The sequence below is a fragment of the Xenopus tropicalis genome, chromosome 1 (assembly GCF_000004195.4).
Source record: "Xenopus tropicalis strain Nigerian chromosome 1, UCB_Xtro_10.0, whole genome shotgun sequence".
In the NCBI taxonomy this organism is placed as follows: Eukaryota; Metazoa; Chordata; class Amphibia; order Anura; family Pipidae; genus Xenopus; species Xenopus tropicalis.
In genome coordinates, this window is record NC_030677.2 from 150,217,637 (window position 1) to 150,234,560 (window position 16,924).

Genomic DNA, 16,924 nt, shown 5'->3' on the forward strand with positions numbered 1-16,924 from the left:
TTAACATGAAGATGAACAACCCCTGTAATCACCATCATTTTGCTAAGAATGGGGCCACGCTCCATATCTATGGTGTATTTAACAGTAGAGAATTTAAAGTAATGAGGTGAAAAGAGTGAAATAACTACAGTATATGTTTGGTAAGCAAAATGCATTTCAGCATAGTGGTCCTTACCCCATGGTAAACTAGTTGGCAAGTACATTTTATATTAATCAATGAAGGTTGGTGGATCTAGACTCCACAGTCTACTCACCCAAGTTGGAAGAAGCTCTTCCTTCAGCTGCCCGGTCCTTGAGACTTTCTGCAATGGATAACTGCTGTTCATGGTATTGTTTAGCCCTCTCTAAATCCTGCATACATCTCGCAGCATGCCCCAAACCTGCATAGGCTCGCATCTCAATAGCCTTGTCTGGCAATTCCTGTGCAAGTTCCAATACATGGTTGTGGTAGGACATAGCTTTGTCAAAGTTCCTCCTGTAGTGAAAGGCACTGCCAAGGTTACTGTAAGCCCGGGCTTCCTCACGTTTGTTTCCAAGGTCTTTAGCAATTTTTAAATGTTGTTCATGACAATGGACTGCATTTTCAAAGTCCCCCATAGCAATATAGACTGCTCCCATGTTGCCCAGTTCTCTTGCTTCAGAAAGTTCATCTTTGGATTGTTTAGCTAGGAGAACACACTGCTTGTGGCTCGCCAGTGCGTTTGGGTAGTCTCCGATCGCAGTGTAGACATGCCCCAAGCTGCTCAAGGCAGATGATGCTGCCTATTGGAAAAAAAATACATAAATACATGTGAATTGTGATCATAATTCAGAAAAACAGCAATGTAGAGCTATTTTAAAAAGCACTTATTAAATTCCAATACATATAATGATAGAATAATATTTCTAATGCATGTTGTAAAAGCCTACTAAAAGTATTCCTTTTTTCTAGCTGAACACAGCAGGACTGATTTACATCCCCAAGTGCAGTGAGCAAAGTCTTTACACGCAATTGACTAAGTGGAAATTTTGGGGACTGCAACTGCACTTTGGGTTCTTACTCACAAGTTTCTATGCGTTCGTTTGAGTGCACCTAAACCCATATGAATTACATTATATTATGCCTGATTGTTCTCATAAGTGTTCATTTAAAAAACGCATATAAACGCATAAGATGCATTTTTTTGTGCTCGTGGGTACGAGCCCTTAGAGATCCAAATGAGCCCTTTTTTGTGACACCTACTAGCACTGCCCCTAACCAAAACTCCAGGACAATGGATTTATTTGCACCATAGCAACCAACTGAAGGTTTATTTTCTACCCGCAGAAGGCAGATCAAAGCTCACTGGTCTTTAAGTGTTACTGTACTGGGGCAGATTTATGCATTGTTAATAAATAAGTCCCAAAGATGGTTACTGTTTCACTGCAATTAACATTCCAGGCACCATCTAAAGTAAAATAGATTCTAATAACAACAGTGGCGCCTATTGGCACACTTGCAGATGGATCATACATACAGTGGTGTGAAAAACTATTTGCCCCCTTCCTGATTTCTTATTCTTTTGCATGTTTGTCACACAAAATGTTTCTGATCATCAAACACATTTAACCATTAGTCAAAGATAACACAAGTAAACACAAAATGCAGTTTTTAAATGAGGGTTTTTATTATTTAGGGAGAAAAAAAATCCAAACCTACATGGCCCTGTGTGAAAAAGTAATTGCCCCCTGAACCTAATAACTGGTTGGGCCACCCTTAGCAGCAATAACTGCAATCAAGCGTTTGCGATAACTTGCAACGAGTCTTTTACAGCGCTCTGGAGGAATTTTGGCCCACTCATCTTTGCAGAATTGTTGTAATTCAGCTTTATTTGAGGGTTTTCTAGCATGAACCGCCTTTTTAAGGTCATGCCACAACATCTCAATAGGATTCAGGTCAGGACTTTGACTAGGCCACTCCAAAGTCTTCATTTTGTTTTTCTTCAGCCATTCAGAGGTGGATTTGCTGCTGTGTTTTGGGTCATTGTCCTGCTGCAGCACCCAAGATCGCTTCAGCTTGAGTTGACGAACAGATGGCCGGACATTCTCCTTCAGGATTTTTTGGTAGACAGTAGAATTCATGGTTCCATCTATCACAGCAAGCCTTCCAGGTCCTGAAGCAGCAAAACAACCCCAGACCATCACACTACCACCACCATATTTTACTGTTGGTATGATGTTCTTTTTCTGAAATGCTGTGTTACTTTTACGCCAGATGTAACGGGACACGCACCTTCCAAAAAGTTCAACTTTTGTCTCGTCGGTCCACAAGATATTTTCCCAAAAGTCTTGGCAATCATTGAGATGTTTTTTAGCAAAATTGAGATGAGCTATAATGTTCTTTTTGCATAAAAGTGGTTTGCGCCTTGGAAATCTGCCATGCAGGCCGTTTTTGCCCAGTCTCTTTCTTATGGTGGAGTCGTGAACACTGACCTTAATTGAGGCAAGTGAGGCCTGCAGTTCTTTAGATGTTGTCCTGGGGTCTTTTGTGGCCTCTCGGATGAGTTGTCTCTGCGCTCTTGGGGTAATTTTGGTCGGCCGGCCACTCCTGGGAAGGTTCACCACTGTTCCATGTTTTTGCCATTTGTGGATAATGGCTCTCACTGTGGTTCGCTGGAGTCCCAAAGCTTTAGAAATGGCTTTATAACCTTTACCAGACTGATAGATCTCAATTACTTTTGTTCTCATTTGTTCCTCAATTTCTTTGGATCTTGGCATGATGTCTAGCTTTTGAGGTGCTTTTGGTCTACTTCTCTGTGTCAGGTAGCTCCTATTTAAGTGATTTCTTGATTGAAACAGGTGTGGCAGTAATCAGGCCTGGGGGTGACTACAGAAATTGATATTGAAATTGAAAATTGAAATTGATAAACCATAGTTAAGTTATTTTTTAACAAGGGGGGCAATAACTTTTTCACACAGGGCCATGTAGATTTGGAGTTTTTTTCTCCCTTAATAACGTAAACCTTCATTTAAAAACTGCATTTTGTGTTCAATTATGTTATCTTTGACTAATAGTTAACGGTTTTTGATGATCAGAAACATTTAAGTGTGACAAACATGCAAAAGAATAAGAAATCAGGAAGGGGGCAAATAGTTTTTCACACCACTGTATATCCATCTATATATAGCTACTAATAATGTACTTTACAGAGTTGTTTTAAGTTTACATAATTAAAATGCCAAGTGATGCACATTAATAAAGAGCACACATTCTAAACATATGAATGCAACATGTGCAGATTTTTGAACACTCTCAGTCAATTCATTACATCAGCTGGAATGTTAAGTATTAATAACGCGCTAATGTCCATTAAACTGTATACTTAGTAAGATATATACAGAACATTATTATTAGGATAATATCAATTAAAAAAAGTCTGGTTTAGCTGCCTAAAATTATTCAAATATCTGCAATAAAGCCTACAAATTAGTTAACTGTTATCTATATGCCCATGGACCACCTGTGGGACTCTCAGATTTGTTTCATTTCACCACTGACAGCAAGTGCAAGGTTGGTGTTCAAGTTATCACAAAACTCAAATGAAACTTCAACTATTTACTTCCATTAGTAAACCAGAGGCATGTTAATAATGTACTGTATAGAGGCTGTCAGTTTCCTTTTAAATTCACAACAATTTGAAGGCTAATGTTAAGTAGGAACTTTAGAGATTACATGGGCTTCTGAAATCCACTGCCATTATTTAAGGCAATCATGACACACAGGGCAGTTCCGAGCATTCAGGATGGATGGTAAGTAGTTCAAGGGTGGGACAAATCATTGTAAATTACCACACCATTCACAAGTTCTGCAATCAGCTACAAGCATGGGTGCCGGTGGTAGTTCCATATGCCCGAGACGTGAGCACTCCCACACTTGCCATAGGGAAGAATTTCAAGCAGTTTGTCCTGTCCTTGGAGCTTCTAAGCACTGCAGGGACAAATCACTCAGATCACTGAAAACCCCCTTGTGTGCCATTGTTTTCTGGGTAACTGCCTTCAAATTGGGCAACCATTAACTAATCATGCAAAAAGAGAAACACTGCCCTTGTGTTTGGTACATATTTCAAATAACACAGTGGCACAAACAGAGTAGCAATACATTTTATGTGCAAATCTAATTGTATTAAGTTTCTTTTTTGAAAATAACAGATTAATAAACAAACAGGATTTCTGGCACAAGAAGACACAGTAACAGCTCAGCTATAAAACTATAATTTGCAGCTAATTAGATATGGAAGTTGGCAAGATAACACCACTCATACCTGCTTCCAAAATGGAACAACACCACATAGACTCCCTGAGGCAACGTAATTACAATATAAACACTGACACATTGTAATGACTTGTAAATCAAAGTAATATACAGTATATATGATTTTTTCATGTTTAGGTAAATCAATATATTTATATAGACAATACAAATTAAGTTATGGGTGAGAATTTCACATTAGAGCATAAAGGGAAACATATTCCATTTTCAGGCTAAAATGCAGCATAGAGCAGTTTAGATGTGTTTTCTTTAGTTCCCTGACAATTAGAGCAGAGATATAAATGGTTTAAATGCCCTCTCCTGCTATGAATGAGATGCAGTGCATAGCTGGAATCACATAATGTCCAAAAGCCCAAAACAGCCACATTTCTGAATTACTCTGAGAAAAGCAAGGTGGTGATTTCACAGAAAATTTCAATAACACATTTTTTAACTAATGTATTAAATACAATATTTACAATGTCTCAATAAGTTAATAAAGATGAAAATATTTCTTTAAAAAAAGTCACCCAACATCCATGCAAGTGTTGGTCTGCGAGAATGACTCTCATATGGATCCACCTGAGCTTGGAAAATCCTAAATAAGAACTTTACCATTACTTAAAAGAAGACAAAACTGTAGCATGTTAGCTGGGGCCTTTTTTTTTTTACAAAATATTATAGTAGTGCTAATTGTAAGAAAGTTTAAACTGATTTAATGCAAAACTGAGCTATAGTGCTGCTGGCCAAATAATAGCAAGGGGCAGGGAGACAAGGCTATCAGGGCCATCAATTGTGGACGTAGGAACAAGGGGTACTAGAGGTTGAACACTTCAGTCCAAAATTAATAATTAGACAAAACTCAGGCACCTATCTGGGCAGAGAGCAAATCAGCTGAAATAAAAATACGCCAAGATTCAATACTGGATATATACAATCATGCCCAGATTTGAGCCCTACAATAAGACAAGTTACTAGTGTTCTGGGGCTTTAAATAATTAAATTTGGCAGCAAGAGAGCCAATGACATCATAATTTGGCATTGTGGCAATAACATCAAGTATCAAAATTAGTGCAACCTTACAGTGGGCCAAACAGTTGGATATTTGCCCACTTATATGAATGGCCGATATTTAACTCTACAATAAAAGCTGCAGTGGGAAGCTAGTCCAGGTGTCTGTTTAAAGCTTATGAAAGCCAGTGTGAATGTGCCAAAGCATGGTTAGACTACTGCTTTAGTAAGGCAACTCTTGGACTATTGATTACATAGTGTGGCCCGTGGAAGTTTGTATCCACTGATCCTCATTGAATCATCTATCTAAAACAAAAAAGTCCCCCCAGCTAACATGCTACAGATAAAAAAGTTAATGTTTAGAATGAAAAACAGAAAACTAATTTTAATTAGCCAGAAGAGTTTTACAGCAAAACGGTTCAGTGTTTCAATTGATTGATTGATTAATTGATGATTACATTTGATAATAGCAAAATGTCACAAATTCACTAATAATACCACTTATAGTGGTAGTTAGAGGGTTCCCTAGGGCCTTGAATGCTCCAGCACTCGCTATTATCTCTATTATCAAAAGCCCACCTCTATACCCCAGTGTATGCAGCACTGCTCAACGCAGACAGAACATGGAGCAACTCTTTGCACTGTACAAGAAGTGCACATTCACATACCTAAGGGCCAAGTTATATGGTGAGAGGTCTGTTCCAATTTTCAATTGTTCTTTGCAACAAATAGTCCTTTGCAAAGAATCTCATTTAGCATTTATTGTAGTCTAAGGACATTTAGAAATGTTCCATACATTTCCCCTGTCCAAAAACACAAATACACAGCCAAGTCCCTTATCTACAACATTTCCACACACAATATATCTTCAGGCAGCTGCAGCTGAAAAAGAATTGGAACAACTCACTAACATCTGAGCAAAGGCAAAAACCTGGTTGTATTATAAACCGTTGTGTTTTAGCCATGCCCCATTCTGCTCAAGCCATGACAGCTCTCCCCACAGACATGCTCCAAATCTGCTTCAATGCTTTTCAAAGGCAACAGGTCAGGGTGAAAATTCCGACAGATGATGACTGGGCTGTTGATGTGGGAGGGTTAGAGGGGCAAATGGGTGACTCCCAAAAAATAAGGGTAATTTGACATGTCAGTGGAATGACTTCCTTGTGTTTTACATATAAAAACATGTTGCTGTGTGATACTACCCTAAAGCTGCATTATACATTGCCTTATAGAGAGTTTTTATATGGTTTACTTTACCTTTAAAAGACCAGATAATAATGATTATGCTTTCCCTTATGAGAGTTTGCATATCATTATTAAAAATGCAATTTGAAATCTGCAACTACAGTAATACAGTATCTATATATAGACAGCATGTCTCTCCCGATAAGAGAGTGATTATCAGAGCAAAGAAAATGCAAAACAAGTCAACTTCCAAATGAATCACAAGCTCTCGAGAACTGCTAAGAGCAAACATTTCAGCTTGACTTCGTTCGTATTTTAGTGGTAAAATGAGATGCCATAATAATCAGCAAATCCCATGAATAATGTATGAGAACAATTTGGTTAACCTCTGTGTCAACGAAGAAGGCAATTAAACCAGGAACGTGTAAAGTGGATAGATACATTTGGATTAAATAGAAAAGCCCCAATATAAATTAATTGTAATTATTACAATGTGACATTCAAAAACTTACAGTAACCAATTTAAGGCACCGTTGTAATTAACTGATTAAACATGAGGGAAGTCCTTAATGTGCGTAAATGTACAAAAGTTTCCATTGGAACTGAATAATTATCATTTAAATCACTCCGAACCCTTTGGATCATGTCAGTATCAAAGAGATAAAGCATGTGCTGAACATAAGTCATGGTATGTGTACAGATACTTATCCCCCAAGTCAAAAGGGAACTTTTTTAAATGGAACCATTATTATTATCATTTATTTATACAGTGCCAGCATTTTAATTACATCAACCCCTGCCCCAGCAGATTGATTAATTTTTGGATTTTCTATTAAAAAAGGTATTACAGGTATTAAGGTCCCCATATACGGCCCCAGGGCCAAACGATCTGATTATTATTTTTTTTACCTAAATGCTCCTCGATATCGCCCACCCGTAGGTGGGGATATCGGGGGAAGATCCGCTCGCTTGGCGACATCGCCAAGCGAGCGGATCTGCTCGTGTATGGCCACCTTTAGATGGACAAACATGAGAAAGAAAGAAAGAAAGAAAGAAAGAAAGAAAGAAAGAAAGAAAGAAAGAAAGAAAGAAAGAGAGAAACAGACTGATAGACAGACAGACAGAGATAGACAGACAGACAGATGTGAGAACTTGTTTGCTGTGTATAAAGTAAGGTCAAGCTGTGATTAATGCTGACATCACCACACCTACACCTCCATATTATTTTTATATTCCTGTTATTGACTGCTGGCATGACTCTCCTGATTGATGCCTGCCTAGACTTATGCCTGATATTTGACTTTGTGGAACACTTCGAATACTTTTTGGTTTGATCCTCCTTTTCAGAACCTGCTTCTTCCTATGTCCTTACTACCACATCCTGATTGTGTTGAGGTCCTACAATAGGAAGGTAGGAATAGTTTAAATGCAAGTTATACACTAAATGGTATTGTGTTGGGGGTATCCTGGGGGTTTTTAGTTGGCTAATTCCAGGCAGTATCATTTAGATACTACTAAAGCAAATAAAGTACTATCTCGTATAAAAAAAAGGGCATTGACTCAAAATTGTGCCTCTTCATAGGTCCCTGGTAAGGCCTCATCTTGAGTATGCAGTGCGGTTTTGGGCTCCAGTCCTTAAGAAGGACATTAATGAACTGGTAAAGCTGATGGAAGAGTTAAACTATGATGTTAAAGTATGAGGTTAGACTGTCGAGGTTGGGGTTGTTTTCTCTGGAAAAAAGGCATTTGCGAGGTGACATGACTACTCTGTACAAGTACATTAGAGGGGATTATAGGCAGATAGGGGATGTTCTTTTATCCCATAAAAACTATGAGTGCACCAGAGGCCACCTTTTTAGATTAGAGGAATGGAACTTTCATTTAAAGGAACAGTAACACCAAAAAATGAAAGTGTATAAAAGTAATTACAATATAATGTACTGTTGCCCTGCATTGCTACAACTGGTGTGTTTGCCTCAGAAAGACTACTATAGTTTATATAAATAAGCTGCTGTATAGCCATTCAAAGGAGAAAAGGCACAGGTTACTTAGCAGATAACAGATAAACCCCCATTATATGGAGCTTATCTACTAGTTATCTGCTATGTAACCTGTGCCTTTTCTCCTTTTTTCCAGCTTGAATGCCTGCGCCCATGGCTACACAGCAGCTTATTTATATAGTAGCTTTTCTGTAGCAAAAACACCAGTTTTTTGCAGAGCAACAGCACATTATATTTTAATTACTTTAAAACGCTTTAATTTTTTTATGTTACTGTTCCTTTAAAGCAGCGTAGGTGGTATTTTACGGTAAGGGCAGTTAGGGTGGGAAATGCCCTTCCTAGTGATGTTGTGATGGCAGATTCCATTAATGCCTTTAAGGGGGGCTTGGATGATTTCTTGAACAAGCATAGTATCCAAGGCTATTGGGGTACTAATATCTACAGTTAGTATTAAGTAGGTATATATGGGTTATGTATGTGAGTGTATAGATTGGTAAGTATAGGTTTGTTAGTGCTGGGTTTACTTGGAGAGGTTGAACTTGATGGACTTTGGTCTTTTTTCAACCCAACTTAACTATGTAACTATGTAAGATATGGACCAGATATGTCCATAAAAACAAGTTCTAAACTTTTGCCCATCTCTAGGTTCGAAGAGGATGACTTGAGAATCATTTTGGCTGAGAAATATTTTAGTTAAAGCAATTGCCTCAGAAGCTCTAATACAGTGTGGTGGCCTTGGGATGGTATAGAACACCAAAACTTAAGGCACATCATTATTTTAGGTGAGGTCAACTGTCAATAAGGGTGAAGACACATGGAGCTACACAGTAGCAGCTACTTTTCACAGCTACTAAATGCCAAAATGCCATTGTCTATTTTAGTAGCCATGACAAGTAGCTGCTAATAGCAACTCTGTGTGTCTTTACCCTAACAGTTTTCAGCCCTCCTATAAGGTAAAACCTTTCTCATATTAAAAAAGAGTTTTGCAGCCAGGTAACATTAATTAGTATGTATTACATGCTGATACAACTTTTCAATGGCTTATTACAGCCTAAGTTTGATCTACACACAATTTCACGATTTTATACTATCCTAAAACGTACAATGTTTTATAATTGATTCAATACTAATAAAACAAAGCAATTGAACAGGTATTCCCTTTGCTAGCAGAGACCTATCGTGTCACATAAAGGAGTAGGCAGCCTTAGCGCTACATATTATTTCCTAAAAAGAATGTAAGTTGTATGCTGAATGTTGCAGTTGAGATAGCAGAGGCATCTTGAATCCTAGCAGAAAAGGATCAACAGCAGGAAAACACTTTAAATGAAAAAAACAATAAAGTAAGTCAATTCAGATGACAGGTACCGGAATGAGTTTCACATTGAGATAATGACCCATACTGTCGCCCTCTCCAGAGGGACTCTTTTTGTTCAGGAGTTTTGATACAGTATTCCCTAGGGACATAAAGAAGATCTGAATATTAAATGTTTCAGTACATTTGCACATTGCATACGAAGCATATCACTCTAAAGCACATCTTTTGAAATGAAGAAAGATGAAGTCCATTGCAGCCAGGGAAAATATTTTATGTCTTTCTCCTGAGAATAAAAATCAGGCCACCAATTTGTCTCTTACTTTTACTGTCATTTATTGCATCGCTATTTGAGGCATTGTAATGTCTGGATGTAACTCGCCTGATGGTAGGCTAAGAAATAAATATTCCATCTACCAAAATGCCAGAAGGCAAGATAATGTGATGATGTGCTATCTTACAGTCTGTTAGCACTTGAGGTAGGGATGACCAGTCCCTTTACAATACTGCACTACCTTATTGTATGTTCAGTAAAATGAAACAGTGTGGAATTTCACTGTGATATATATTGTTAGTACTAGGAAGAGAAGATGACAGTTTGTAGTCACATACGAGATTTATCTTCCTGCTACACACCTCCAAGTAGTACCTAGCCGTTCTGGCCAAATTACCTACAAGCACACAAAAGAAAGGGGATTGATCGATGCACATTCTCTGGCCCCTGTTTTGCTACTACTACTACTAATTTTGTATCTATGCACGTGCATATACCTTCATAAACAGGGGGGCTTTAGATACAAGGCTGTGTTCATAAAAACAATGTTTTGGTCTCTGCAATCTCTCTCTTCTATAAAAGCAAATGACAGGGCAAAATTTAACGCATTGCAACCAGTGCCTTGGCCAGGAGACACTTTTCCCAAGAAATACAAACGTTGTAACTAAATAAAATATATGCACTGGCATGGATACTGCATTACTCATGAAACAGGGGGGCAGAGAATGGGCAATTCCCTCTCTTTTGTATTTTTTTTACAGGAACACTACATCCTCAAATACTCCAACAGAACTGGGCTTAGAGCAGTGCAGTTGGGGGCTTGCATCCTAGGGAAGTTCAAAGCCTTGGTTGTTGGGGCCCAGTCCAATGGCCAGTTAAGAATTTTTGGAAAGAATGTCTCTCTTAGATACTAAAGGAAGCCCATCTTGGAGCTCCATCAGAGCAAGATTTGGCCATGAACATTTCAACATTTCTTTAATGCCCTGCATTTTCTTTGTACTAAGATGAACAGCTGATTCAGCCATATTTGCAACCTTTTTTCACTGGGGAGGAGCTGGTCAAAAGATGTGCCTCAAAAGGTAACTTGAAACAAATTAGTCCAACAACCAGTGGTACAGAGGACCATCCATGTTAGCATTGCCCCAAATAAACTTAGAACGCAAAAATATGGCCTGTTTGGCTGGTCATGTTAACAGTGATGTTACACTACACACTTGGCCATCAGGCCACCACACCCTCCTGACTTCTTGTAAACATAATGGAGGTCCTGAGGGCAGGATTGTGAGCCGGAGTTCAAGACTTTCTGTTTAGCTAATAAAACCTTCACAAAATGTTTGGAGCAAGCAAAGCAAATAGAAAATAAATACATACAGTATGCAACTTTTAAAATGTCCATTAGGAAAATTTACAGGGAAAATAAAAAGTGAAGATATATATCTATATATATATATACAACTTCCCTTCAGGCTCAAAAGACTAGTTATTTGTCTGTAGTTTTGTGCCTGAATGAAGGCAGTTCTTCCAAAAGTCCTTTTTTGTACTACTGTATATATAATGTAGTATTAAAGGAAATACTTCTTTTCATTTCTAGTACCAGTATTCTTGGGTAAAGGTGGTCACCTGAAGTCTCATTACAGTTTCAGCAATAAATAAGATTAGTATTTCGGTGACATTCCAAGTTCAACTTATTTTGCTGCAAGACAGTTTTATTATTACCAATGGCAGGTAATAATTCCTGAACTGGAGGTGACCCGCTATCTCAGGTAGTCTTAAAAGGAAACAGCCTGGAGAAATAGGGGAGACATAATATGCTTCTCCATGCTTTCTGCAATAATATTAAAAAAGGCTGCCTTGTCTTAAACCAAAGACACACATGCTGTTTTTCTCTGTGGAAACATTTGCAGCAGATCTAATGAACTGCACTGGGGATACCACATTCCCTAACATCAGTAAACAAGCACAGTCATTTTAAGCAACATATTTAGATCTATATTGGGTACAGGTATGGAACCTGTTATCCAGAATGCTCGGGACCTGGGGGTTTCTGGATAAGGGACCTTTCTGTAAGTTGGATCTTCATAACTTAAGTCTGCTAAAAATCATTTAAATATTGAATAAACCCAATAGGCTTGTTTTGCTCCAATAAGGATTAATTATATCTTAGTTGGGATCTGGTTCTGTTCTGTTCAAGGTTCTGTTTTTAAAAAATCTTTTAAAATAAGCATATAGTATTTACAGATATGTGGGGGGGGGTCATTTTCCTACCTTAAAGGAATAGCAAAACCTTTAAAAAAAAAAAAAAAATAACAGTGCCCACCCCAGAAACCTATTCATGGGGAGGGCAGTTTTATTCTTTACAATGTTCCTATTTCCTCTGTACATCAGAAATATTATATTGCCTCTAAAGTATACATGTGTGTGTATTAACATTGAACTACAGCCAGAAAAACAAATATGGTTAGAAATGCTGTATGTTATATACTGTACTTACTTCCCTGTAACAATAATGATTTGTGCCAGCTTCTTCTGATTTCATTATGCCACCCTTTCCCAGGTCAGTGACACTGCACATGCTCAGTGTGCACATATCATCTGTCACAGAAGATGATGCTACAGTACTGATTATTATGTTGCAGAATGCACTTGTTTCTATGCCATGTAATCTGAATTCTGAAGCTGTATTGTAACTTTTATATTCTATATATACAGCTGGTTCGTAACCCCAGGTAACTGCAGCACAGAGCATGCACAGTAAATCAGCAAAAGGAATATAGAGGCTAGAGGGTCATTTTTGGAGGCACAGATCTTCCCTGTTAAACTGATGTAGTGGCCTTGCGCTGGTACAGAAGTGCAAAAGGTTAGGCGTAGCATGTATAGACTTCATGGTTGAGCTTTAGTTCTCCTGCATCTATAAACGACAATTAAATATTTGTAAATACAACCATTATAACAATTGAAAACTACCAATGTGAAGGGTAATAGCAGAACCTCAAAAATATATGAGATAACCAAAAGTGTATTTGGATTAAAACATTCACTAAGCATGAATTCGCGTGCACAGGTTAGTATAAACTGTAGTTATTTCCCAGTGGGTTTGCAAGACTGCCAAAGCCCAGCAACCTCCATTGCAATTCCCAAAAAGAAAAGCGGGTTAATAAAAAATGATTAATGATGTAAAGGTTTAAGTGCCTAGAGATTTCTATCCCCATTAGGACATTAAATAATGTGGTATGCATAATAAAAAGGGAAAATTGTCTCTAAGCTTGAGATTATGAAGAAAGCAAGATAGGGCATGCCAACCTGAGCCTTAGGCTGCTTAATTCCAAAAGGAGGAGGAAAATCTATTGAAGCATTCAGAAACTCAAACTGTATGAAATTGAATGTTTTCTACAATATACACTAGAAAGTTCTAAAGGAAATTGCTTGCTAAATATGGGCTAAATATCAACATAAAATGTATATATATATATATATATATATATATATACTGTATATAAAGTACAGAGAGGTAGAAGAAAAAAAGTATTTTTGAAATTGCCAACTGCATTAAAATATTCTCAGGAACATATGAAACCCGAGAAGCACAAGGTGCAAGTCTGGGAAACAGGTAGATCCCAATAACACACTATGCCATCTTGGTTTGGAATATACGGCAATGAAGAACAAATAAGAATGAAGGTAAGACTGTTTTACAGCAAGATAATCGGCATATGAACGATAACTGCAAAGAGCAGGATGGTGTTCTAGAGAAGACTCTAAAGGGAATGAAATACTTTTTCCTGTGAAAGCTCATTCAGTTGGTGCATGAAGAATGTTGTAGGGAATTTTATTTAACAAGGTGGGTGTTATTAGCAGCAAACATTCCCTAAGAAGGTTGTTGCTGTAAATTAAACCATTTGTATATCAGGCCCCCCTGGCCAATCAGTTTTTTTTCCCCCACAAAAAAAGATAATATAACAACAGTTGCTGGAATTTACCGATATCTGGTTGCTATGGGATAATTAAATTAGCAGAACAGCTAATGACTTAGGCAAATGACCCACTACCTGCAGACGAAAAATCTCCAGAAAATACTTTTGCATTGGTGAAGGCAATTTCCTGTCATTAAGTCAGATCGCCACAAGTACATGTATGAGACTTTCTGTAATTTCGGTAACCCAATTGGATTGTTTTTCCTCCAAAAAGGATTGATTATACCTTAGTTGTGATCAAGTACAAGGTATAGTTTTATAATTACAGAGAATAAGGAAATCAGTTTTAAAAATTTGAATTATTTGCTTATAATGAAGTCTGTGGGAGATAGCCTTTCCATAATTCAGAACTTTCTGGAAAGCGGGTTTCCAGATAACAGATCCCATACCTGTAATATGTTTACTTGCAGATGTCTAAATGTTCACTACTAGGAAGACATTTTTAGGAGATTTGTTGCCTACGATAACACAAATTTAGTGTGTGTGCCATTGCCCTAATATCTAATAAAAAAAGAATAGCAATAACAATAAATGGGAAACTGCAGTTTGGTTTTTGGTTGCCAGGGTCTGTAACCCAGAAAATCCCCAAATATTTTCAATTGCAGTTTAGAATAATCAGAAATGGAAGATTAATAAATCAAAAAACAAATGAATAATAAAAATTAAAAATACTGTTGGTCTAGTTATAACTTGCTATAAGTTAATGTAAAAATGAATTTCCCCTTTAATGTGACCTAATACATAGAACTGAATGTATTTGTCTACAAATATGATAAACTAAAAATATATAGGTTGATGTATCCCTGATCTAAAATAACATGTCTCCTAGCAGAACAAATTGTGCTCAGCTACTAAGTATCCAGAAAGAAATCAAACATAATTCTGAAAAATATTCATTCTACTTGACAATCAGTTTAGTAAAATACAGATTTGTCTGCCCTTCATCAGATACATTGCTTCTCCAAACTGCACTGAAATGTAAACATTCCAAAATGGAGCATGAATGTCATCTATGGGAAGATGAATAGGATAAAGTGGAATGTTTCTAGAGTCATACATCATGGCAACCTTGCCAAACAATTCCACCTTCTTCCTTTACACACTTTCTCACCAAACCATAATCAGATGCAGATTGCGCTTATAGAAGCAACTAATGTGTATTTTCTAAAGAATATCAACAGTGCACAGGGACACAAATGTCACAGTATAAAAATGATATGTATGGGTTTTATGATTCATTATGATACATCAGCCACTGTAGGGAAGAACTGCAGAGCAGAAAGGTGACATTGGGAATATGAGAGAGAATGGATTTAAGCCCATACTGGGCTAAATCAAGGCTAATTCAGTTATTCCGTTGCCCACTGTTTGTAACAAAAGCTTTTGGTGAATTCTAATAAAACTCTATATAGAATTGCGTACAATGCACAATTATTTAAAAGGGTTCTGGTACAAATTACATAGTAAAAGAAGCACAAACCTGTTACAATATCACAGAATGGAGAGGGGAAAAAGGAGAATGCAAGACAAGCCCTCAATAGTTTAGGGCAGATTTTTGTGGTAGAGGATCCCATTGGCAAAGTCTTTTCTATTTTTCAACAGTGATATGTTAAACCAGTAATTTTTAAAACTGGAGCATCTGTAACTGCACTAACTCTGACCCAAAAGGAACCCTTACTTAAGGAAAGTCTATCCAAAGCATATATGGAGCATGCACATCCAAAAATTGTGTTTATAATACAAGGTGAAACACCTTCCTAGTTTTCTAAAGTTTGGAATATCCCTTGGAACCTTGACAATTAAATAGTCAACACTGTATCAAATAAGGTGCACTTCAGGGGTAAAGTCATAAATACTCTTAAGTTTGCTGCTTGTCTAGTGGCCCAAGCAGGTAGCATGTATTAGACACCTGTTTACCCCCAAAACTGAATTTACACATAGACATGTTGAGGCAAAACGGCTTTGACTACAGTACAGAAGAAGCAAGTAATTATTTTGTACAATCATTTGAAATACTATTGCTAAAATAAATCTGAACATGAAATCATTATAAGCATATGATATTAAAACTGTTGTGAAAACTGTAATAAAAGACCTCTAAGAGAAATAAATGAGTTTGCTATGGGATTTTTGGGCTAGGTGTGACTTCATATAAAACATATAGTTGGACTGAAACAACACATACAAAGATGTAATTTTGTAGGCTGTACTACTGTGAATGTAATGGAAAATATTAGTTTTTATGGGTGAGATCATCTAGGCTAATGATTTACAAGTAAACAGACTCCTAAAAACAAGAATATTGCCAGAGAGTTAAGCAGCCACATATCTGCATCTAGAAACTCTGGGGCAGTTAGCTTTAGTAGTTAAGATACGGGGAAAATGCTCAGATCTTTTAATAGAGATGCAATGTTTGTCTTGATTGAAGCTGGCTGAATTATCACTTGGAGTTCTAAAACATAGTTGGAATAGGCAGCATCCCCTAAGTTTCCATTTATCAAGCTGACAGTTTGCCACTGACTCTGAAAATTGTCTCTGCGTTAAAAACATTCTCTCTCATCTCAAATCACTTACTGCCTCCCTAAATTAGAATTTACATTAGTTATGGATCAATTACGCTATCAACTTTATATTAGGCTTTAAGCTTCTATTGTGTAAGAGCATCTGAACGTATTAAACTTTTATTGCATCACACGTTGTTTAGCCATTTGGAAACTCCACATTTCGGGTGTTTTTTGCATAAATGCAGATTGAGGACATTTAAGCAAAATTTATTATGTCTAGAATAGTAGTCCCAGACAAACGGCAGCTTCCATGGACATTAAATATGAAAGCGGGATAACTTGCCAAAACACATTTATGCCTACAACCACACAGAATTTATAGCACATGCATTAAAAGACT

The 16,924-nt window shown here is 37.2% G+C and overlaps 1 protein-coding gene across 4 annotated transcripts in view; it reads right to left on the reverse strand.

Annotated features, from left to right (window-relative positions):
• Nucleotides 1-16,924, reverse strand: part of ttc28 (tetratricopeptide repeat domain 28) — a 302,774-nt gene that overhangs the window by 116,558 nt on the left and 169,292 nt on the right. For all 4 annotated transcript variants that reach the window (XR_004219877.1, XM_004910608.4, XM_002932099.5 and 1 more), the window contains one exon: nt 255-762. Coding sequence is in view for 3 of the 4 variants with exons in the window: in XM_004910608.4 (XP_004910665.2) it covers nt 255-762 (508 nt within the window). In the remaining variant the exon portion in view is untranslated. The remainder of the gene's footprint in view (nt 1-254; nt 763-16,924) is intronic.